General features: G+C 41.4%; 2 protein-coding genes across 2 annotated transcripts; one reads left to right on the forward strand and one right to left on the reverse strand.

Moving 5' to 3' along the window:
* Positions 1 to 5,054: 5,054 nt before the first annotated feature.
* Positions 5,055 to 8,459, reverse strand: LOC118122218 (uncharacterized protein C11orf87 homolog). The gene is made up of 2 exons (XM_035178806.2): positions 8,092 to 8,459; positions 5,055 to 7,660 (listed from the first exon to the last, which is right to left on the reverse strand). The coding sequence occupies exon 2, from the start codon at positions 7,554 to 7,556 to the stop codon at positions 7,116 to 7,118; it is 441 nt and encodes a 146-aa protein (XP_035034697.1). The 5' UTR covers positions 7,557 to 7,660; positions 8,092 to 8,459; the 3' UTR covers positions 5,055 to 7,115.
* Positions 8,460 to 17,793: 9,334 nt separating this feature from the next.
* psmg1 (proteasome (prosome, macropain) assembly chaperone 1) lies at positions 17,794 to 23,715 on the forward strand. Its single transcript, XM_035179493.2, has 7 exons — positions 17,794 to 18,019; positions 18,645 to 18,748; positions 19,986 to 20,131; positions 21,455 to 21,517; positions 21,933 to 22,131; positions 22,991 to 23,121; positions 23,545 to 23,715. The coding sequence occupies exons 1-7, from the start codon at positions 17,901 to 17,903 to the stop codon at positions 23,620 to 23,622; spliced, it is 840 nt and encodes a 279-aa protein (XP_035035384.1). The 5' UTR covers positions 17,794 to 17,900; the 3' UTR covers positions 23,623 to 23,715.
* The last annotated feature ends 525 nt before the right edge of the window (positions 23,716 to 24,240 follow it).

Consider the following 24,240-nt stretch of genomic DNA (forward strand, 5'->3'; position numbering starts at 1 on the left):
CACAGACTTTTTCGTAAGTGTTGGGGTGTGGATTGTCACAGAAATATTGAATATAGCCCAGCTTCTCCTTTCTGGATGAACCAAACATTTCAGTTGTCAGTGACCAAACTTATTAATCGTTAAAGCTGGACCCTTGAACCATTTCTGAAAGATTCTGGAGAATGAAATATGTCACATGTGCGAACTGACAGAAATGCTACGCCATTATATGAAAGTGTAAAATGTCACAAGCCGTTGCAGAGGAGGTGAAGTTTCCTTTGTGCTGTAAACCAAGGTGAGCAATCACACACAACTCTAATTTACCTGTCACCAAAATGATGCAGTGTCCCACAAATGGATTACTGTACGGGACATGAAGCCGTGCAGCCATAAATCTACAAGCGTGTCAGGCAAGGCGGCCGAACCATCCATCAGGAATCTCATCCTGAAGCCCCCTTTACTGCAGGAACCTTCAACGGGAACCATCTTACAAGCAGGACACATGCAATTTGATGTTTGGTCCTGTAGGACCTGCAATGGGGGTGTATTTGTCCTAATAATCTTAGTATATAAATCTCGCTCTACACATTATCATGAAGTAGAAATAACATTTGAAATAAAAAATGTACACTTTAATAAACATTGATTGTGGGTTTGATTTACTGTGATTTAGGGGCTTAGTACGAAATGAATGAATAAATAAATAAATGAAAATACTATGACTTTTGAAGATCCTCAAAACATTTTTTTTAAATGTAAGTAATACTAAAAACTGTTATTACATGATTACTTAATAATCATTACTACATAAGTTGTGTAACTACGTAGTTTTATAGTTTTCAGTGGGATCATCTTGCAAGCATGACATGAAATTTGTTGTTTGGTCCTGTATTGCAGCCAGGATCTGTAGTGGTGATGTATTTGACCTAATAATCATTGAACGTTAAATCTCTTTATAAACGTGTGTGTGTGCGTGCTTTAGTGACAAACCCACCGAGAGTTCTCTCATCTCCACAGAGCAGTTTTTAGCAGCAGCTGTCATAAACTCACTTTATACTATCTGCTCAGCACCACACAGCAGCAACACAGTGTTAAAAACGATGTGGTGAATATAGTGGTGCAATTAGGTACCTCAACCTTTCCCTTAGGACTTGGTGGAGACTAAAAACAGAGCAAAATAAGAGTGAATATTAGACACACACACACACTGTCGACGATTCTGATCTGCTGCTATTGTCCTTAAACCGCTGGTCATGGACCCAGAGAGATGAGACCTCTTCCTTGGGCTGAATGAAACGAATGAAAAATAAAAATCTAAATTCAAAAAGTTGTTAATTTTCTGCAAGAGGCATTTAGAAAGGGAGGTCGTGTGCAGCTAACAGCAAAGACTATCAAAGTTCTCAGGCACAAAATTCCATCGTAATCCATCCAATAGTTGTTGAGATATTTTAGTCTTGATCTAATTGATGAAACGCAGACATACAGATTTAAGTTGCCAGTCACACCGCTGCTAGAAATGGCTAAAATACTGGAAAATTAAGCGATGTTTTATTTCTGTCCCATTTGTACACACACACATGATTAATTGTGTCAGTAATGGTTCTGGACAAAATTATGAATGACAGGAGAATAAGGGCAGAACAACTGCATGTGTATATCATGTGGTGTATGAAGGATTATGGTCAACCGCAAAGGAGTTTAAAAGTTAAACTTTCACCACAGAAAAATAATGCAGCCTTCAGACAAGTGTGATTTGTTGTTCCTTCTTCGGCCTACAGAGCCGCAGTGGTCCAGGGTAACCTCACAGCCACAGCTTCAACCTGCTGTAATGAAGCATATAAACAGACACTGTTGGTGACAAATCATCCACCTCGAACCGTGACAGCAGGGGTGAGAACAGGAGCAGCGAGATGAGATATAGAGCGCGGAGCCAATCTGCTAATACAGCTCAGTGGAATAATCAGACTGAGCTGTAAAGTCGAGGGCGAAGCCTCATAAATATGTGGAGGCTGTAACCGAACGCAGGCCCGATCCATCCCTTTACCTTATGAAATATTTCACTTCCTATGCAATCACGCTGTAAAATGTACTCTCTTTTTCTAATCTATAACGCAATGGACGGTGGAGTGTTTATCATTACAGTTTTTTGTCTTCACCGATTTTGCTTTTGTTAAAAAGCAATGGCCCTTTGTGTTCTGATGCTCCTCAGCAGGCAGGTTGGCAGGCCCGCTGGCAGGGTGTTAGTTTTATATCGAGTGCAACCAGAAACCCATTAATTAGTGTACCCGGTACTTTCCTTGCCAGGCCTTGTAGGAACAATCAGAGTCGTTCCACCACTACTTGGAGGAGGCCGGAATCTGCACGCATCACAACACACTCTGCTTCTCCTGCTAAATGCTTCTGTGCTGAAATCTCTCTGTTCCTGCAGTAATAATTTATAGGACCATACCAATTTTCGTCCATGTTTCTTGTCACTGTCTACAAAACTCACGCTGCATAATTTATAATAATTTCGACCTTCTCCAAAAGCAAGAAAGAGGTAAAACTCTGTGTGTGTGTGTGTGTGTTCAAGAAAGAAACTGTCTGGCATAACCAAACCATCGACCGCCAACTCGTGCAAGTCTCTGGTGCCTGCAAGCTGATCTTCATACGTTACAGAAATGAAAGGAAATCAATGATTGTCTGGAAACATACACAAAAGAGAGGGGGAAAAAGCAATAAATACTGTATGTGCTCAACAGATAAAATTAAAAAATTATTCACTGAGACAGTCCGAGCCATGTCTCAAAAACCAAGGTTACTCCCAACAATTCAATAACAAAACCAAGAAAGCAAGATAAAAGTGTAATGGGTTCTTTTCCTGGCTCGTGACCTTATCCCTCCACCAAGTTTGGTGAAAATCCGGTTGTGTAATCCTGCTGAAAAATAAACAAACATACCAAAAGACACGGGTGCAAACATAACCTTCTTGGTGGAGGAAGTAAAACCTCACAGCTTTCCTAAAAGCTTTGTTGGTGGATGCATAATGGGGCTAAAAATGTAGAACAGGATATCCAATAATTAAAAGTTAAAGAAAATAAGTAAAACCTTTAGAGCACTTTTGCAAACCAAGAATATACTCAGCCAGGAGCAAGTCATTTATGATTATATGATCTTACTAAAATGTTAAATTAAATTGTAATAACCCACACACAACCAACACCCTTGTGAAGTCTTTGTGCAGCTCAGAGGATCCGATCCCCTGAGACAACAAAACCCTGAAAACTGGCCTCATTAATTCTAAATTAGGCTGTACACAATAACTAGGCTATTCCCTGAGCAAACCTAAATCACACAAAAATAACTCTGTGTCTCTCTTGAATGCAACTCTGTAACCCTGACAGTAAATAACAGCAGTCAATCATCTATCCACTCCAAACCACTGACCTCTGACCTCTAACCATCATTTCATAGCCAGTGACCTTTGCCCATCCCTGTAACGACTGAGAATCAATTTATTCCTAGTCACTGACCACCACTGACCTCCATCTATTCCTGGTCACTGACCTCCATCCATTCCCAGTCACTGACCTCCATCCATTCCCAGTCACTGACCTCCATGCATTCCTAGTCACTGACCTCCATCCTTTCCCAGTCACTGACCTTCATCTTTTTCTAGTCAGTGACCTCCATCCATTCCTAGCAACTGACCTTCATCCATTCCTGGCATCTGACCTTCATCCATTCCCAGTCACTGACCTCCACTGACCTCCACTGACCTCCACTGACCTCCATCCATTCCTGGCCACTGACCTTCATCTTTTCCTAGTCAGTGACCTCCATCCATAACTAGCAACTGATATTCATCCATTCCTGGCCACTGACCTCCACTGACCTCCACTGACCTTCATCCATTCCTGGCATCTGACCTTCATCCATTCCCAGTCACTGACCTCCACTGACCTCCACTGACCTTAATCCGTTCCTGACCACTTCCCTCAATCTACTATAGCCACAGACCTTCACTGTGCACTGACTTCTATAGGCACTTTCTAGCTACTGACCTCCACCCAATCTTAGCCACTGACTACTACCCATTCCTAGCCACTGACCTCCATCAATCCATCTGACTGTTATTGCCCATCCATTCATCACCAACTTTCCTCTTTCCCTGGCTTCCTCCTACCTTGCTATGAATTACAAGAGGTGTTTTTTGCCACTAAACAAACACATAGAATTCAACCCTGTCTTTAGCAGATGGAAAGTGTCACACATCAAACAGGGAGATGTGAGATAGGTACAGACATGGAGACTTGTATCTGGTCATGACTACAACAGTACAACATGAAATCATATTGTGGATCCTATTCTATAAGCTGTCCTGACGGAAACACATGTTTAAATGTAGCAAGCATTAGTCATCTTCTATTGACTTACTTCCAATTTCGCTGCCAAGATAAATGGTTTCATTTTGTTTCACTTAGGCTGGTGAGATAAGATAGGCAGACAGTCTGTCAGTGCATCCTCCAGATCTGGAGCCTTGCCAAAGACTGCTTCATATCCCCAGTCCTTTTTTTTGCAGGGGACAATTAGGAACATTGTCTCCTGGTACCTGGCCAACCCACTGACTGATGCTGATTCACTGCCACTGACCTCCGATGAGACATGCCATGGCGCCATCACAGGCTATAAGGCCGTGGAGATTAAGAGCGTTACTTCCGTGGATAACCTTCATGTCAATAGGTCACTGAAAGATTGATGTTGTCCAAAGAGAAGACATTATGTTGTATATGCAGTGGATCTGATTCTGTATTCGACCGATATGGTTCGACATTACATGAAGTTAATTTATTATGAGAATTGATTATGCAGTGACGTGGTCCTGGATCTCCCTGGTGAGGTCATTTACATATGTCCAGGGAAATGGGGGCTGAAATTAAAATCCAGTCAAACATTTTCTTATCATCTCACATCACCTGTACAGTAATATATTGGGTAAATGGTGGGAATTAGCAATCAATTCAATGTACTGGGAAGCTGCACATTCACCTGGGTCATAACATTCAGATTTGAAGATCACTGACACATTCAAAGAGTTAACATAATGTAAGTATTTATTTATAAACTTTGAATAGTACATATTTTCCTTGGATAAGGCAGATTATATGAACTCCAGAAAGATGATGTTACTGTAAAACATTCCAGCTCTCATAATGGCATACATTTACAGTGAATTCATATCATGAATGACACAGAATTTCTATTAGGCCCACTATTATGCAATATGAAGGATCATAAACAAAAGAAAAGATCGGCTTCAACAGAAACCCTCTACTGGAAGGATTCTCAATTTATTACATGTCAGAGAATACATTAAAAATACTCAAAAAAAAAAGAGAAAATACTCTATTAGCGCAAAAATTTACTATCTGACACATCAAAGAAAAATATCTTATGTGCATTACTACAGCAAAGAAGTCTTGCATCCTTTCAGGCTAACTAGAGCTAGCTACAGATGTCTAACAGACATTGGAGGACAGTACTTTATGCAAATATGCTAAGTCACTTAATTGAAGGAAAAAATACTACGCAAACAAATAAGCTATTTCTATAGCCTATGTGCAGTTTTTTCACTGCCTAACAGCACCACAACATCCACTATAGTCTAACTACATACTGGTAGTGTGTCAGAGGACATGCCAAGGCAGATCAGCGAGCCATTATGCTCCGTGTTGTGTCATCAACTCTTAATAATTCAACACAACAGTGTGTTACATCCCAGGGAAGATTTAAAGTTTAAACATCTTTGAGGTTCAAACGATGTTTTTCGGCTTGGAAGGAGGAGGAGGTCCAAAAGTCAAAGCAGGCAAATACTTTATACAATCCCATAAGGAGATATCGTTTGGCTAAATATACGAGTGGAAGAGGAAGGAGTGTGGCCACATGGCTAACCAGCAGATGGGTGACAGATTAAAGGGAAATCCAACATAAAGTGGCTTTGTCGGGTGTTGGGCGACCACGTGCTCCCGGAACACCTTCGACATGTCTTGGCATTGATTCTACAAATCTCTGGACTCTACCGGAGTGATGAGCACCATTCTTCTAAAAGATATTCCCCTCATTTGGTGTTTTGATGGCAGTGGTGGAGAGCGCTATCTAACACAAATTGTGTTCAACTCGTTTTACAGCTGGTGAGTGCATTGACCTTAGCTTATGACTCACATCATTTTCCTACTCATCAAACTCTTCATGGACCCTGCGTTCCCTATGGATGGGGGGCACTGTCATCTCAGAAGAGACCACTCCTCATCAAGATTGAAATGTTTAACCATTAGATAAAGGTGATCACTCAGAACAACCTGGTATTGATTTCTAGTGACCTTTCCCCCGCTGAGAGGACAAGTGGACCGACACTACACCAGCAAAACGCCCCCTCTCAGCATAACAAAGCCAATGGATCCATTCAGTGAAGAGGCCTGCATCATTCTCTGGTCTCCTCATGACATTTCTCATTTGATCATATCGCTTTCCCCCCCCACATCTCACATCGCTGACCTCCAAACTGTGAATTCATCTTTGTAATGCAGGGGGGTTTTATGCACTGCAACCTAACTACAACCCTCTCTATGTAATTGTTTGTCCTTGTTGTGACAGTCAGCTCACGTCCCCGCTTTGACATTCTCAGTCACCTGAAGAGGAGTTGCTCCTCGGTTTTTCGTATTAAACTAATGCACCAGCGAATGTGCGCTGTCAACCACAATTTCCATCTTAAATACTGACGTCTTTCCAATGGATGTAAATCATTGTCTTGTCATCTTAAATCAAAGAAAGAATCAAATTGGCCAGATCAGTATTTTTATACCTCAGAGCATGATAGGACGTTAATTGATTAATTGTACTCTGCAGTTCACTTGTGTGGAAGCATCTACATTCTTTTTGGTTTCTCTTCTCACTTATTCCGGTTTTTCCATTTAACTTGTCACCCATCTGCAGCGCCACTGTAGTGTAGGCCCACTACTCTGCTCAGTATTCTGCATTTATCTGTTTCCTGCTGTTTCTAAGTCATCTACAAGCAGCAGAGGTGGGTGTGGGAGTTCTTTGTGCCTTATTGCTTTTCCTGTTAATTCCACAGTCCTGTTCCCTGAAGTTGCGCTGAGTTAACAGTCCAGAGCAACCGTCTCGTGCAGCTCGCGCTCGTCCTCCCCCGGTGCCCCGGTGACGTCCCCGCCTCCCCCGCTCCGGCACGCGGGCTGAACCTCCCCGCATCTCACCGGCCGCACGATGACGCACGGCCTCGCGGGATCCCCGCTCGCCCCTGCGCGCGTGGGGCTGCGACTGTCGCGCTCGTATTCCTCCTGCGCGCGCTGGATCTTCCTCTTCCGGAGCTTCCTCTTGTGGAAGTGGAACGTTGCCAGGGAGACGAGGACGACCCCCGCGAGCACGACCACCAGCACGAGGAGCGCGAGGGTGGAGGAGAACGGCGGAAAGAAGCCGAGCTGCTCCACGCAGGTGCCGTTGCTGTTGATGGCCTGGAGCGCCCCGTGGCAGCGGCGCAGCGGCACCGGCAGCCGCGGGGCCTCGGAGGTTCTGTCCGTCATCCGGTCCACCTTCCCCCGGCCACGCTCTGTGTCTCTGACCCGAGTCTACCCCCTGCGTGCTCTCCGGGCTCAGCGCGGTGACACCGGCCCGCACATGTGGTTACCTGCACCGAAGAGAAGACACATGAGAGCCCTGCTCATCCAGAGGAGGCTGCCCGTCAGAACCATCAGAAACACGCCCACACACCCCCATTAACTGGCCCAGGCCACTTTAATATAGGCGCACACCAATCTGGAACAATTAACATGGGGAATACGCACTAAATCACAGCCCTGTAGTGGAGCCCGTCACCTTCATGCTGCTGATCAGTGTATAAGGGGATCAGACGAGGCAGTGAGGACAATGGGCTACATCATCTTCTACATCCTACAGGCCTTACAACATCCTCTTAACAGGAGCATCCTCTCCTGCGCTCCACGCAGCAGCCTCTCGGGACAGGAATGTCATCTTTACGCAGAGGATAATGTCTGCATCTGTTCCACATCAACACAAACAGCCAGTTTAGATCAGAAGAAGAAAATCCCCCATTCTTACCTGATGAAAGAGTCCGGGTGAACAGTCCGCGAGTGGAGAGCCGATTTGTGTAAATGGGGGAAACTGGATGGCGGTGACGTTATTTCATACAATGTGCTGCTGCTGCTGAGCTCCGATCACCCAGGACGCGTGAGACTGCCGCAATCCGCTCAGTCCTGGACTCCGCTAAAATGCTCCGAGCAGGCTGGAAGGAGGGATGAATAAAAGCCCTCAGTGTGCATCGAAGTGGTTTTTAGAAAATGCGATTAGAACAGAGCCGTGATCTGCCTCCTCTCCTCCTCCTCCTCCTCCTCCGGTCATCCGCTGCTCCACTCAGCATCTGAATGAAGAGCTGCAGCTGCATTAAAGGTCCCGTCTATACCAGTCAGCTGGCAGGGCTGGGTTTCCTTTTTTTTCTTTCTCCTTCTCCAGCTTTAGTCAGTGCCAACGTTTCCATCTAATGACTGTATATGCTCATTAGTTCTCAAACACAGAGGGAAATTTGTCTCCATATTTTACTCTGATCTACAACCACTGGCATTCCTGAGGGTGTGGTCGGTTAAATGATGCAAACCTACATGATTTGAAGCGTTTAAGCCTAATTATGACAGTGAGATAATGTCCAGTTGTAATGCATGTGTGTACAACTAAGAGTAATTATCAGTCTCTTCCCAGAATCTTATACAAGTTGGTATTGTAGACATCACACGTGCACCTCTAGCTTCAGAAGCAAGAATATGTAAACGCTGATGTATATGTATCATCAATTTACAGCTAATAGATTGCTTAAACGTCAAACCAAATCATAAAGTCTGGTCAATCTGTTTATGAAACACCTTAGAAAGTTGTACCTGCACGTTTTCAAAATGATTTAAGCTACATCGAGGCAGACTTCTCAGATTCTCAAGTCTTTCTAAGAAATTGGGACTTTTGAATGGTGATCAATGTGAAGGTTGGGCTTTTACAAAGGTTGATCGAAATGTACATCAGTGTGATATGAAAAAATGCTTAATTTATTGAAACTTTGTCAACCTTTTTAAAATCTTTATTGAACCCCAGTCCAAACTCATAACTTGACTTAAGAGTCTGGGCTGTCCTCCAGAGCAAACCTGGGCTTTCTGATTTAGTCATGCTGATGATGAGTGATGAACTGGAATTTGAAACTATCGCAAAATTCTGTATGATGTTATTAAATCTTCTCTTTTACCTTTGGTGAAGATAATAACTCTTTTGCAAAACGATATGGCACTCAGTAGAACTCATACCTCAGCCAAAGCCCACCAGTCTCTTAAAATTCAATCAAGCTGCATCAAATTTCACACATGCACTTATAGATATCAGTTCCCTAAATGTGTCTGTTTCTTTTTTTCCCTGGGAAATCAATTGAAATTGTTATGCCCTCAGAATGTGAAAAAAGCATCTTGGATCCGCCCTCTGATTCGGATCTGTGCCAAAATGTAATAGGCTTTTCCCTGACCCATACGGCATCCTTACCAAGTTTCGTGGAAATCCGTTAAGCAAACACATGTATATAGGGGGGAAAACATAACCTCTTTGGCAGAGGTAAAAAACAAAAACCCTGGAAATAAGTTTGAAAGCCACTGATTTAGATCACCGCCAAACTGAGCTCAGCTCCCCCCTGACTATAAGATTACCGCAGGCAGTGTGGCACACTCCAAATATAGAAGTGTGGGTGAAGGAGAACACAGTGAGGAGGTGTTTCCACAATGAGGCCGTACCTTGACCTACTCAGGCTTTCAAACAACTCAAACCACTTTTTAGCAGAGAAAAAATGTCCATGTTCTGTTTTAGTGACTCATTTTGTCTGGAGCAGATTCCATGTTACTTGCTCATCTTAGGCAGACTGAATTATGTTGCCTGTTCCAACTTAACAAATTTGACTTTTTCATGTGCTATTATCGGGAATATATGGACATGATGCATTGCACAAAGGAACTGCGGATAATGTTCACAACTATAAAACACGAAAACTTTAGTTTGGATTGAGGTGAAGGAGCTTTGTGAAGAAAGCAGAAAAACACTTAAATATTTTGAATGTCTATTCGTGAATTCTGTTGATAAGATGAAGCAGTTAACAAATCATTTTACATTCTGCCAAAAGACACCGCCCCCTGAATCGCACCACTTCATGCCCAATGTCATTAGATAACAAGTTGACTTTTGCTGCAACACAATGCAAAATTATCACATTGCTGTAAGATTGTTTTGTAACATCAACACCTTATTTCTTATCTCTGCTACTGGTCATCACACTGAAAGATAGAATGGTTGTTGCTATGACAATGATATCAATGCTTTCTTACTGGTATCTGAGGCAACACGGCTCCATTGGCACACCTCTTGCATTGTTTTACAACAGGGCGAGGAGAAATCCAAAGTCAGCAGAAGTCATCCTCTTGGGATGTCTGGGGAAAATCAGCACAGGTGTCATGGCTGTCATTCCCAAAAAAAAGGAATCTGTTGAGATCAGGAAGGGTCACTTGTGTCTTCCAGCGGTCAGCGGTGTCAGTTTACTGCTCATGTGTTCATCAAGGTGAGAATGATTGTCCATAGCACCAGAGAATCAAGCTGCACCTGCACCCTGTGGACAGAGCCAGCTATGTTGATCATGTTGAGGCCAGCTGCTTTCAGCTTGTTGCTCCAGCACATTGCTGCGGTGGCCAAAAGAGCTCAAGGCGCTGTAAATGTGAAGTGATTGAAGTCTGCTACTCATCATTGGTGATGGAACTTCACAAATCATTGAACTACAGCCAGGTTCATCATTTTTTTAGGTCCCCTGGAAACATTTCCATTGTCATTTTCGCAGTTTTCAGCACATTTTCTGTATTTGCATGTGTTTTCTCCATTTGCAGTGCATTGAGCTCTCTTGGCCACCGTACACTGCAGCATAGAACAAGACACTGACCACCAACAAATGATCAACTCTATCACCTGACAAGAATGTCAATATTCAATTATTCTAAAGAATCCTGCATAACGCTGAACTTTCACGTTTCTCTATGTCCAATATCTGCAGCTATGCTAGCCGCTATACTACAAGTGCACATCAGCCAATAGAACAATAGCAGATCTGACAGCATGTGAACAATTACAGCAGGATGTGATTGGCTTGGAGCCTTATACAATGCATGATTGTTCTTATGAATCCAGCCATCTCTAAATTCTCTGACTTCTAATACACTCTGCATATTAATGGAGGTGTGTAGTAATAACCGATAAAGCAAAGAGGGAGATTAAATCAGGTAGAGGTCTCTCTGCTACTTTGCATTCGCGCCACAAAGCGTCTGAGATTCTCACAGTAATTCCCCAGTCCTACTTGTGGACATGCTCCATCACCAGCGGGGCTCCATGAAAAATGAATGGCCTTGGAGGAAGTCAGGGTCCCTGGATGATAAACTCACTGTAGGTGAGTGCATGCTGAAAGATTTATACAACTATTCATGCACAGTTTAAAGCGTGGCATATGTTTGGGGGCTGTTAAATGGAGAGTGATTATAGCACTTATTTTAAAATTCATACAGGTCTTCTCTGCCGTCTAGGTCAAGCTGCCCCACATTAGACTGGGGGAGGGAACAACCCTCACCCACAGAGCCACTGATAATCACCAAGTTACACATAATTATAGATATTATTCCCTTAAATATACCTTTTTCATGAAGATCCATGAATTACTCATTGGGGGGAATCAATGAAACTATTAAACAAACACCCTATTCCACAAGTAGCTTGCGTAATCCTGCAAACTATCAAACAAACAAATAGACAGGAGTGAAAATATAACCTCCTTGGCGGAGTTAATCATTTTCAAGTGAGTATTGGTGTTCACCTGCAGGAGGGATTATTGAAATAGAATTCAGTTATTATACTCTTAATTTGAAGCAGTTGTTACACATTAAATCTGTAATATTTTCAAGGCATTCACAACAAACTTGTATGATGAAAAAAAGATCAAACCCAGTATTAAACCCTGTGGAACACCATAGGGAATATAGCTTTTAAAACCATTTTTGAAAATGAGAGGAATGTAAAGAATCGTGCACATAGAGATGATCGTGCACAAATTAAGACTGTTAAGACCAATTGAGATTTCCCTCCTTGAAGGCTTTTCCCAATATTACACCTAAAGATGGATGGAGTAGTTGTGTGACGAATAAAAAAAACAAACAGCTTGAGAAGTTTCAACCCCATCCAATTTCACACATCCGCACACTGGACATTACCTGCCCAGCACCAAGCAGCATTTGGTTTATCCATGCTTGTTCGCTGCCTGCTGGGCCTGGAAACAAGGTCGATGAGGGAGTGAACCACGGCGAATGCGGATGTAGACCAGAAAACCCCCAAAAAAATAGTTGAAAACACTCACTCGAGCTGAGAGGGACTGCACAGTTAAGTGGTAACCCTCTGCGAGTTTGCCACAATGAGTGACAATCATCACATTACACACTCATTTGATCCATTGGTGATAAAGAAATATTGATTATGACAGCTCTAAACGTTCTTCTGGCTCTCGATGGGATTCCTTGAAAGTTAAAAAGAAGATTTTTATAGTTTGGATGATTAACAGCTTCATTATAAACCCAAACTATGACTGAAAGCTGAAAGGCCATTTTTCTCTCCCTTAATGACACTTTGCATTGCGTCTGCCCATTACCGAGCCAAGCCGACTGCAGCTTGTGTTAATCAGGATTATTAACTGTAATGGGAAAGGTTTGTGGGCCTAAATGCTAATGGGGGAAGGAGAGAAAGAGGAGGAGGAGGAGGGGGGGTCCTAAATGCATCTTCATATGAAGGAGCTGATATCTTTAGAGCTACAGGCCATCACCGGGCCGGAGCAGTCCTCTTGATATTCCCTCCACGCACACACCACTGCTCTCACCGCAAGTCTCTGTCAGCAGAATTTATAATGAATTGCACAAAAGCTGGTTTGCCATGCATGCATTCATGCATGCACATACACACACACACACACGCAAACAGACACAGACCAACTTTCCCTTTGTGCACAGCAGAAATGGCTTTAGGAAAGAATGAACGAGGCTGTTGCGCGCGCAGAGAGAAAATGTCTTCCACAAATTGACTTTTCTCTTTGCCTGACGATTACCCTGTCCCCAAGCATTAGTGTGTGACAAAGCGTGTGCATTTGTTATGAGGATCTCACACTTTTGCTTTCTACATGAAGACGTACGGTACAGCAGATATCATGGTTTGGTAAAGGAGAGATACTTGAAAGGAAATGATGATGACTATTTCGTTTTTTAACATTATCATCATTATTTTTGGCTTTATTCGACAGTAGTGACAGAATTAGTAATGACAGTAGATGAGGGGGTCGAGGACATGAGGGTTATTCAGGGTTTAATGCATGTTTTTGTCCCCCATTTATCACGTTAGAGTCACTCTAAAAATATCTTCACAGCTAGTGTTGACAGAAGAAGTGGTTACAAGGTGAACATTCATATGGCCATGTGAGAACATTTTTATAAATAGACCTTTAAAATAGGAGAATATCTGTTTCTGTTGCCTTTTTTCCACCAGGACGGTGACAGTGCAGGACTAATTCAGGATCTTGTTGAAATTTGGCCCCCATTTTGACAGGTTTGGCTCCAGCCCCCCTACAATTTTCAGAGGGTAAATTGGTGGCAGTAATGCACCAATTCATTGTTTATCGCCTGCCAAAAAAAACTCAAAAGAAGAACAAGAAAAGATGGGGTAAAAAAATCATGGCTGGAAGATTGGAACAGTTTTTCTTGCTTAGTCGTATAGATTTACTCTCAAATCTTTTTGCAGATGCAGATGTTTCCAGGCATCTAACAGTTTAATGAAATAACCAGAAGAATGTTAAAGGCACAGGTATGTTTTTATTTATATATTTTGCAAGTCCTGGTTCCACACTTTACAGAACTAATTTGAAGAAAATGTGTAACAGATCTGGTCCTTAGAGCTGAACTAAATCAAAATATTCTTTCATAAATTAATTAAACCAAATTTAAGAGTGGATTTCCACACTGACATTCTTTTTTTAAATCAGTCAGTATGATTGTCTGGTATTTGATAAAAGCTCAAAAGTTTATAAACATCCCTTTTCTAAATCTTTCTCCATGACATCATATTGATCTCCTGTTTAGCTGGTGGATGGCACATCAGCAGCTGCTCACCTTTTCCACCCACCTCATGTCACTGTGAGCATTATCACAGCCCCGTTTTCCATTTACACAAAAGCTCAAATGAATAAAACCCACACCTTACTCAGAAACGATCACACCCACAGTTAGGGAACAATTCTGTTCCTAAGCAACTGATCCTCTCCGTGTGGGGTTTGCATGTTCGCTGTGTGTCTGCGTGGGATTCCTCCAGGCGCTTCACTTTCCTCCCACAGCCCACAGTCGTGCAGCCGAGCTGGAGTGCACATTTTAAATTGCCCCTGCGTGTATATGTGACTGTTTGTAGGTGGTCTGATAAAATGGGTGCAAGGCTGTAGGTGTTGTGTGAAAAGCTCAAACTATAAATATAGAAATAAATGTGTGGACCGATGAACACTCAGTTGTCTCGTGTAGCATTTTCTTAACAACCCATGGACCGCTTTAAACAGGCGTCATGCACCTTTTGAACCCCTACACAAAATGTAAGCCCTACTGAAGTCTATTGCAGTATTAATGATTCATTTCTGTAATGCTGTAAGGGTAAAACATATGCTTTCTTTTCATTTTAAGGGAAGCATAGGTTGATGACATTTTTTTTTAAATAAGCACTACTTCAAAATAATATGAATCAACCTTTTGTTGTTGCCTTAATTGTAGAGTTATTCATGAAATGATCATTAGAAACTAAATTATTAGAAACTTTCCCAACTCATCAATAGCAGCTGTGTGCTTTTTGTATCCTTTAATTTTATATGATTATATATTGAATTATATTATTATAATTTGGGCACATTATTCAACCATAGACTGTGGATGGACGATACGACGGCTCCCCTAAAGTGAAGCCAAAATGTCTTGATCGCCCCCTGTCGGCTAGCTGCAGTGTAGGTCATGAACTCCACTTTCTCCATGTTAGTGGATGGGCGATGGACCAAATTAAAATGTCTAAAAGTCAAATTTTCTCTGAAAGCTGTTTTCTGTCATTCTATGTCGTCCTTATTACGCTGATTTATGTCCAAGTGCTACTTTTCCCAATAATTTTGGCTTTAATTACTATTTAAGCTATTTGATGCTGTAATGATGATTGACAGCTGAGACTGAAAAACAATTGGTCAAATGCCTCCATCGGCAGGAACTTGATACTGCGACTCAATTCCCAAATCACTACTGGGCAGACTCGAGCTCCAAATGTGCAAGATGGCTGCGTTCGTATCCAGGATATTTTGGCTTGATTTGTGGATACTGGGAGGAAACTGAGACACGTCGTCCATCTCTATGTACGATCTGTGGATTCAACTGACAAGATGTTTGTCTTGGGATGAAACTTATGAGAGGAGCAGGTGTAAGGAAAGGAAAGATGGGGGGCAGTGTTTTTGTAATTGCCCATTAAAAGGTCTGTGAATGTCCCCGCCAACCACAGGAGAGTGAGGCCAGTAGGAGGGATCTGCTGCTCTTGACCAAATTGTCGGACAAACAGACAGATGAGGCAAACAACCTTCACCATCCTCAGCCAAACAAAGACGGACATACTCATTGTTGATGGTTTTTGTCCTGTGACAGTCCTCTTCCCTTTTTTTATGGTCAGTTGACGTTGTGGCATTCCCAGTAGTTTGTCCTGCCGTTGACGCTCCGCTCTTGTTGTCTTGAGCCTGGAGGCTTTCCACTCTCCTTCTACTCTATCAATTATATTAACAGCGGCCCGGAGCTTCCTCCTAGCATGATTCTCCATTTTGTGACAGGAAACCTTTCTGTTTTCACTTTATGGCCTCCTGCTACATTATTGCACTGCACTGGTAATAGAGCTTACTCTCTATTCCACTCCAGGCTTTGCGCCGCGATCCAATTTGTCTTTCCAACACCAGGCATTTTCTGGTGACAATGAAGTATGTTTATGGTCGTGCTGATGTCATCACATTTCTGTTTGTCCCTCATCTCCCAGGGCACAGCTTACAGGAAAATGAATTATACAACACAATGGAAAGGATGGATGTTCTGCAGTCAACTTGAAGCCAATTTGCTCTAACATGACTTGGCTTTTGTTTCCAGCTAGATATACAGCCGGAGATGATCTGCCAGCGTCCTGTAGAAACTCTGCTTTCCTGCTTTGTTGCGATCGTGTAAATTATGTATCACCAGTAAGACGCTGGTGGAGTCATGTGGCACGTCAGGTTCATTCTTGATTGGCACACGGCACAGAAATAGCATATCAAGCATCCCTACACTAATTGTTAGTCATATTCAAGCCCCTATGTATTGTATAACCATGCCCACAATGTGGATCCACTAGAGAGTCTTGGCTTTAAATCATTCATTGATTTAAGTGAGCAACTCAGGCAGAAATACAATATGTTGGACAGGCAGTACTCATGCATGCAGCCTTGGCTTTGAGCTTCCCACTGGGACAATGTGAAGCGACTGGTGTTGCATGTATATACACTGTATTTGAGCTGATGTGTTTCTGTGCATTGGAAATATTTCGTCACATCTTATCTTTTGAGATTTATATTGCAGTGACAATTCTATCATATGTATGTTGAAATAATAATTACACTCTCATTCTCCCAGGCCCTGAAAAGGTTATGTCCAAACAGGAGGACAAAATCTGTGTGAAAATGCATTTTAAGTTTAGCAGCAGATAACGTGAGGCTCCAGCCGTCTTAGCTAATCAAATCATGCGGGTATGTTCTAAACTTAGTGCCTTTTTTTGTATAAAATTCTCTGAGTGTTTTTCTGGATGGTGTTTCGTGCAGAGCTGAAGTGCAGCTTGAAGCACGAACAGGGAATTTCATGCTGAAGGACCTCAGGGATTATAGGAGCTCTGTTGACAAGAGGAACATTTGCAGTGACTGACAACTCTTTCCACTAACATATGGTGATGTGAGTATTGTTTTCAAACAGACTTAAACATATTCTTTTTATATAATATGAAGCACGATGAAGCCATGAGTCATATTGTTTTTCATTTCACTAGAGGATATTTCAAGATGCAAAATGTATTTTAAAAGATGTGCGAATATATCAATATTTTTCTTGCAGAGGGTCAAATGACTATGTGTAATGAGAAAGTTGTTTCTTTTTCTACACACACAACTCCTACATGATTTAATACAATGTCTTCTTTCTTTGTTTCTTTCTCTCTTTCTTTCTTTGTTCCTTTCTTTCTTCCTTCCTTCCTTCATCCCTCTTTCTTTTTCTCTCTCTTTCTTTCTTTCTTTCTTCCTTACTTCCTTCCTTCCCTCTTTTTTCTTTCCTTCCTTCCTATATTCCTTCCTTCATTTCTGTCTTTGTTTCTTTCCTTCCTTCATTTCTGTCTTTCTTTCTTTCTCTCTCTTTTTTTCTTTCCTTCCTTCCTTAATTTCTTTCTTTCTTTCTTTCTTTCTTTCTTTCTTTCTTTCATTCTTCCTATCTTTCTTCCCTCTTTCTTTCTTTCCTTCCTACCTTAATTCCTTCCTTCTTCTCTGTCTTTCTTTATTCCGTCCTTCTTTTCTTTCTATCTCTCCAAAACCTTAATTGATAGGTTTGAGGAAATGATGCTTTTATTCTGAAGTATTCCGGCCTTTTACTCTGAAGGGGCGTCACTCCGGGCGGAAGTTGCGATCGCCTGTCAAGGGCTGAAGTTTATCTGAATCACAAGCTGAACTTTCGTTTTCCTCTGAGAACACAGTGAGCATGGCGACGTTTTTCGGCGAGGTGCTGTCGGTGTATTCTCGGGCTGTGGAGGAAGACGACGAGGAGCTTGAGGAAAACGAGGAAGACGAACAAATCCGCCGAGAGCTGGAGGAAAAGAGGTAAATAGCGTTAGCCAGCTAGCATGAACACACGGGAAGTGACAAGTCAGAAAGCATGGAGACCATTCAGGAAGCTTCATCCAGTGAGATAAACATGTAAACTACATTTTAGATTAGTTTATATGTGGCTCCCATTCTCCTATGCTGACCAGCTAACATGACAATATGGTGGTTAGCTATTATTAGCAGTAATAGCACTGCCTCACACTACGAGGTCTGATACAATGGGGTCTACTTTATGTCTCTGGGTTTGTACTGGAGGGATGAACACCATCACAACCATTGTGGTGGTCTGATGATGGAGGTGCAGAGCTCTGGCTCACATTTCAGGCCAATAGCAAGTCACAGCACATGATTCACATCATTCATACTCATTAAACTATTACGTGACCTGAGTGGATGCTGGTATTGTCATCCTGTTTCTTCACCCTTTTTTTAGAGTGTTACTTTAATATGTAGCATGTGTGTGTTCAGCTGTAACTACTGGTCATTTTGTACTACAGCCCTTCAGACACTTGTATTCCTAGGTGGAGTAAAATAATAATAAAAAAGAAATATCTAATTTTAGTCTTATAGTGTTTTCTTTAACTTTCCCTACTTCTCCAACCCCATCTCTCTTCATCAGGGAGGTTCATCTGCACTGGACCCCTGAAGTCTCCGATTCACTCAAGTCGGGAAACAAGCTGCCGTGTGCTGAGTTCATCCTCGCTGTGGGACACAACGCTGCCAGTAAGTAGCTCCTGTGTGCTACCTTACCTGTGATGAATCCTTTTTATACCACACTCAACCACACGTAATGATCCCCTGTGTGGAAATTAGAACAGTGTCCAGTGCGAGTCTGCTATTTAAGAGTAATACAGCAGACATTTTTCTGCTTTTAAAGATGATAAGGTGTCAACATAGATATGCACATAATTTGTTTATCACAATATATTCTCTAGAGAGCAACACCTTTTTTTCTTAAGTTAAATTATGCACACAGAATTAATGACTAAACGCCAAGATTTAACCCCTTCAACATTTATGATTAACTATGAACTAGGTGTCGCTCATACTGAGAAATAAGCGTTTTAGCACCTCTTTGAGTTAATTTGTTCCACTTTTTTGCCCGCAGCTTTATTGCTTTGGTTCATGAACCTCTTTTGTGCAATGGTTGCTGTTCAAAGAAAATGTGTCAAATATTTGCTCTTTCTATCTTCTTGGATGTGAAGATATGATTGTTTTCATTGTCGCTCATGATAATGAACTAAAATATTTTTGGATTTTGACTGTTTGTCTGACAAAACAAGAGACTAGAACATGTCATCTTGTTTTGTGGGAAACTATCAGAGGCCTTTTTTCATGGCAGTCCTGAATACCATATTTTGGGGCTTCTCTGACAGCAGAGGGGTTTGAGTAATAAACAAAAAAACACACAAAACTTCAACATCAGGAGAAGTGTAACTTGATAACCTGTTTCATCCCATCCAGTTTGTAGCTAAACCAGCAGAATGTGGGCCTTGAGCGTCACACATACTGTCAATGTAATGCAGGCTGCCATTTATAATAGTACGGCTACAACTAATGATTATTTTGGTTTTATTATTATCTGTTTTTTATGTGTCAATAGCCTTAAACCCAAATAGGTTCAGTTTATTATACCATACAACAAAGAGAAACAGAAATGTTCATAGATCAGAAGCTGAAACCAATGAATGGTTGGTAATATTAAATAGTATTAAATGATCAAATAATCTATTAATTAATTGATTCAATGTTTCCACTTTAAATTACAATAGTTAAATTGTTCCCATTGTCTGTCAGCTGTGAGAAAAGGAGAAAGTAGAAAAGTTTAATATAGCTCTGTCAGCATCTTCAAACTATATTTGAGTGCATGTCAGAACCAGAAAATAAACTAAGCATCTAAAGCATCAGAATAATTCCAATGTGAGCTGTTGTTGAATTCTGAGAGGCTCTGTCTTCACAGGGTTTCTGTCAGTGTACGTTCTCACCTCTGCAAACTGGGACAAAGTGGGACATGCTTCAGCGTGGAACGAGAGGAGCCGAGCTGTAACTGGACAAACCAGCACGGAGTCAGCATGTGTTTTCTACAGACACAAGGAAAACCCGTCAGTGAGTGACAAACTAGCTGAGAGCATCACTTCAGAATGTGTCTGTTGTTTCATTATTCCCACAGAAGGCACCAGGCTGCTGCAAACTCAAAGATCATCCAGTTAAATGAGTTTGGTCCTGATTACCCCAACTCTTATAAATTAAGAGAATATTACTGTGGCTGTGTTCAGTTAATTGTTATGCAAGAAATGAAAGAAAAAAATAATACATCGGTGGGTAAATGTAAGAATTGCAGAATGTCAATCTCAGGTCTGCTGTGTCTTATTTTGTATATGGTCACATCATATGTAACTGATGTGTTCCTGTAGCATTTGCACTGTATTGTATATTGAGAATATAACATGGAGCCCCACTTCAGATCTAAAAGCTGGAAAGTAGGCCACGGCACACAGGATTAATGAGCCCTGGCTATCCACGGCTCAGAGTTATAACCAATCGCTCTGATGTGTGCAGCGTTGGATATAGTTTCTCTCAGCCCGATGTCTTCACACATGGTTTAATCAAGATAAACATTGTCAGCAGCCATGTGTGATAGCACTGGGCTACTGAGGAAGCTTCAGATTTATCACACATTTCTTCTCCTGCTGACTGAAATTGCTGCAGAGATTTAATGAGCGGAAGGAAGAGGGCTTCCATACAGTGGGAAGCAGCTGTGGACCACAGATATGACAGTCACTCATTGATCTGTAGATCATTCAATAACTGAAATTTGTTTGTGCATGTTTTTGCATTTATTGACTATGGACAGTAGATAAATGATAAAAAAATGAAGGTTGAATGATGTGCAACAAGCAGGTTTACTGGGAGAAGAGTATGAATGGTACAGAACAACAATAATTTCTCTATTCGGTTTAGTTTTAAATAAAAATAATATTTGGCAATTATTTTGACAATCTTATCGAAATGGAAAACATTGCCTTGTGCTTTAGATTTTTCAACTAGTTAATTAAATCATCAAGAATATAATCTGCTAATTAATTCAATAGTCAAAATAATTATTTCGTCATTTCTTTTGTTGGCAAACTCACCAGAATTCAGACTGAGTGAATTAGCTCCCGCCCTCTACTTCATCCTCTTTACAGCTTCCATGTGTTTGAATTTCTCCTTCTGCTGTGGGAGTTGCACTGCACCACATGAAAACATCAGAGAAATGCAAAGTGGAGATAAACCCAAACTGCTTGTGACCCTGAGGAAAATAGCTCTGTGTGTGACTTCTTCGTTTGATTTGACATTTAGTTGGGTGTCTTTCCTGGCTTTAATTCACACCACACAGACACAAGTATGAGTTTGATCCACAAATGTCTCATGTTCTTTTCCCTAAAGGTTTTGATGTGCCAAGTGACTTCCTACATCGCAGAAGACCAGCTTTTTCAGTGGACAGAAAAGGTGGGTTATGTTTATACAATAATGCATTATTTGCACTGTTCTGTGGACATTAGGTTGGTATATGGAGATGTTTAGACCGGTTTTCTCTACTGCAGGCTGATTTACAACCGTGCACAGGTTTATTTTCTCTCATCCATTAAGTTCAACAATGAGGCAACACCAGGTCGTTCACATGATTATCATACTCAGAATTATTGTCCTGTACATAATTGTTAATATCGCTTAGACACACATAAAATGAAATGAGCTATTTGCTATAAATAATCTTTTAGCACCTCAGTGTCTAAAAGCATGGATACTTATTGTTAAACTACAATCATCAAAAGTCAAACATGCAGGTATTCTTCAGGTTGATAGATTACCACCGTCAACGTGATGTTGTGTTGTACTGACTGTGTTTCTTTGTCTCATCCAGGTTTTTGATTGTCTTCAGCACAGAGAGCTGAACGTGACAGTGTTGTCAGATAGCTCTGTGGCCGACTACAAGACAGCAGACTATCTGTGCACCAGCGCCACTCCCTTCCTGCGCTCTCTCCACACCGGTACCTTCAGTGGTCAGCCGGTCTGCCAATCACTGGAGCAGCCCAACATAGTAACTGGGCTTTCAGCTGCAGGTACTAACTTCTCTCATTGCCTGGGCTCCTCGCTCTTTTCCTCTGTCACACGTGCAAACACTCAGTATAGACACTTTAAAGATGACGGCTCATCTGTTATAATGCTCTGCTTGTTTAGTAAAGTTATACTAGAGAATCGCACTCACATGCAGATTGGTATCACTTTTCAAATAATAGATGTTAAGTGGCAATGTGTGCAATTGCATTTGGGGTCTACATATGAAATGGCTTATATAACAAAGACTGATTTATTACATGAAAAGAATAATGATTAAATTTGAGGGGAAATCCAACATAAACAACCCTGCTGAAAAGCAAAATGTACCAATTTAGCGCTCACATTCAAAAAGATGTTGAGTTGATACCTGACATTACTAGATAATGTTAAAATTGACAAGATGTTAAAAAGTAGGCTTTACATTCAATGGAATGTCCCAGGACAAAAAGCCTTGCAGCTCTTAGTTGAGAGCTTTGAAGCCTGAAACATCAGAAAAAGTTCAGATTCTCTACTTCCCTTTGAAGTGTCCTTGAGTGAGACACCGAACCCCAGATTTTTCCTGATGTAATTAGCTTGTAAGTATCTTTGGACAAAAAAGCACCTGCCAAGTGAATGAAATGCAGCACCATTATGCTCCTCTCCACTCACTCAGAACACAGCCTTGCATCCTGATTTGGTCAATTTAGTCTTGGTGCACATAAGACATTGATAATCCAAAAAACATGGACTTCAGTCTCGGTCACTGAGGACTGAAGAGAGTTTGCCCTCCTCATGTCAAACAGTCTAGTCTTCATCCATTCAGATTTTTTTAATTCTTCGTTATATAACCTTACATTCTTCTGCTTTATGCTGTTTCATTAGTACTGAACCACTGCCAGGTCCAGCGCATCGCCACTGTCGTTTACCAGTGTTACAGTGACGTCATCGGCCCTGACTCTGTCACCATGGAGACCTACAAGCCTGCACTAACCAAGCTTGGGAAGTCCATACAGGTGAGCTTCCTCTCTTTTTATATCTGAGTGAGCTTTTGGAAGGTCAGTGGGCAGTAATTTTCGGAGAGATGTTATGTTTGACAGTTTGGCATGACGCACCTTTCTAAATACTAATGAGCCAATGTGGCTTGGCTACTTTTTACATGCAGAAGTAGCCAGTTTGCAATGGGCCTCCGGGCAGTAGCAAATTCAAATGTTGTTTATCTACTGATCCATGCTCATGAAACTGCTCCATGTACATGAGTTAGTAGAACAGCATGCCTCCATCTCATTAAATTAGTTTTCATTGTACTTGAACATCATTCGGCATGATGATGTGGACGTGATCATGGCCTCATTAAATCACCATTAAAACATAGCAGAAGAGTTCCCTTGTTAGTCTGACTTCACAGTTTAATCACCTGCATCTCTTTCTCTCCTCAGTTGGCCTCGTCTCCGAACACAGACGTCCTGCGCAAGTTTATCCAAACCACAGAAATTCAGAGTAATCTCTACATCTGAAAATGTTGCACACTGAGTGGTTCAATTAAAGTATGTTTTCCTCTGATAAAATACTGTCATTTTTTGAAATAAAGAAAAAAATATACTTGTGTATCTCAGGCTTTTAGTCTAATTTCGCAAGTGACATGGGATATTAGAGACTCCTCTAACTGTCAACGGATCCATGTCAAAACCAACAATAAAATGATCCTGCTAACATCTGTGTCATCAAAGACGTAATGTATCTCATTCCTCTGTGCTTTAGAACTCCATTGTTGTCGGCAAACTCTTAAAAAACATCTTTGAGACACACCACATGAATTGTGAGTAAATCCCACAAACCATTTTGCTGCTTCAAATACTTACTGAAGCATAAAATGTGTATCAATCTGTAGCTGAACGTAGTCTCAGACAAAATCATTATTGAAGCTTCATTTAACACCATCTGCTGCTGTGGGCGATATTTGATCATTTTCAATAGTCAATATGATGTTTTATTTATTTTATGGTGGGTATGGTGATGTCTTCTATCCCTTTTGTTCACTTGTGTTTATGGGTTTCTTAACTATAACTCAGTTTTCAGTTACCGTCTTGTGCATTATAGTCCATTATATTTCATTGTTATGCCTCCATGTCGGT

The sequence above is a fragment of the Hippoglossus stenolepis genome, chromosome 15 (assembly GCF_022539355.2).
Source record: "Hippoglossus stenolepis isolate QCI-W04-F060 chromosome 15, HSTE1.2, whole genome shotgun sequence".
Taxonomy (NCBI): Eukaryota; Metazoa; Chordata; class Actinopteri; order Pleuronectiformes; family Pleuronectidae; genus Hippoglossus; species Hippoglossus stenolepis.

Bases quoted from the DNA above. Each gene is read 5' to 3' on its own strand.
- psmg1 (XM_035179493.2), top strand. From the start codon at position 17,901: ATGGCGACGTTTTTCGGCGAGGTGCTGTCGGTGTATTCTCGGGCTGTG. The intron at 20,132-21,454 runs GTGAGTGACAAA...TTTTCCCTAAAG, and splicing joins GACACAAGGAAAACCCGTCA to GTTTTGATGTGCCAAGTGAC. The intron at 21,518-21,932 runs GTGGGTTATGTT...TGTCTCATCCAG, and splicing joins TTTTTCAGTGGACAGAAAAG to GTTTTTGATTGTCTTCAGCA.
- LOC118122218 (XM_035178806.2), bottom strand. From the start codon at position 7,556: ATGACGGACAGAACCTCCGAGGCCCCGCGGCTGCCGGTGCCGCTGCGC.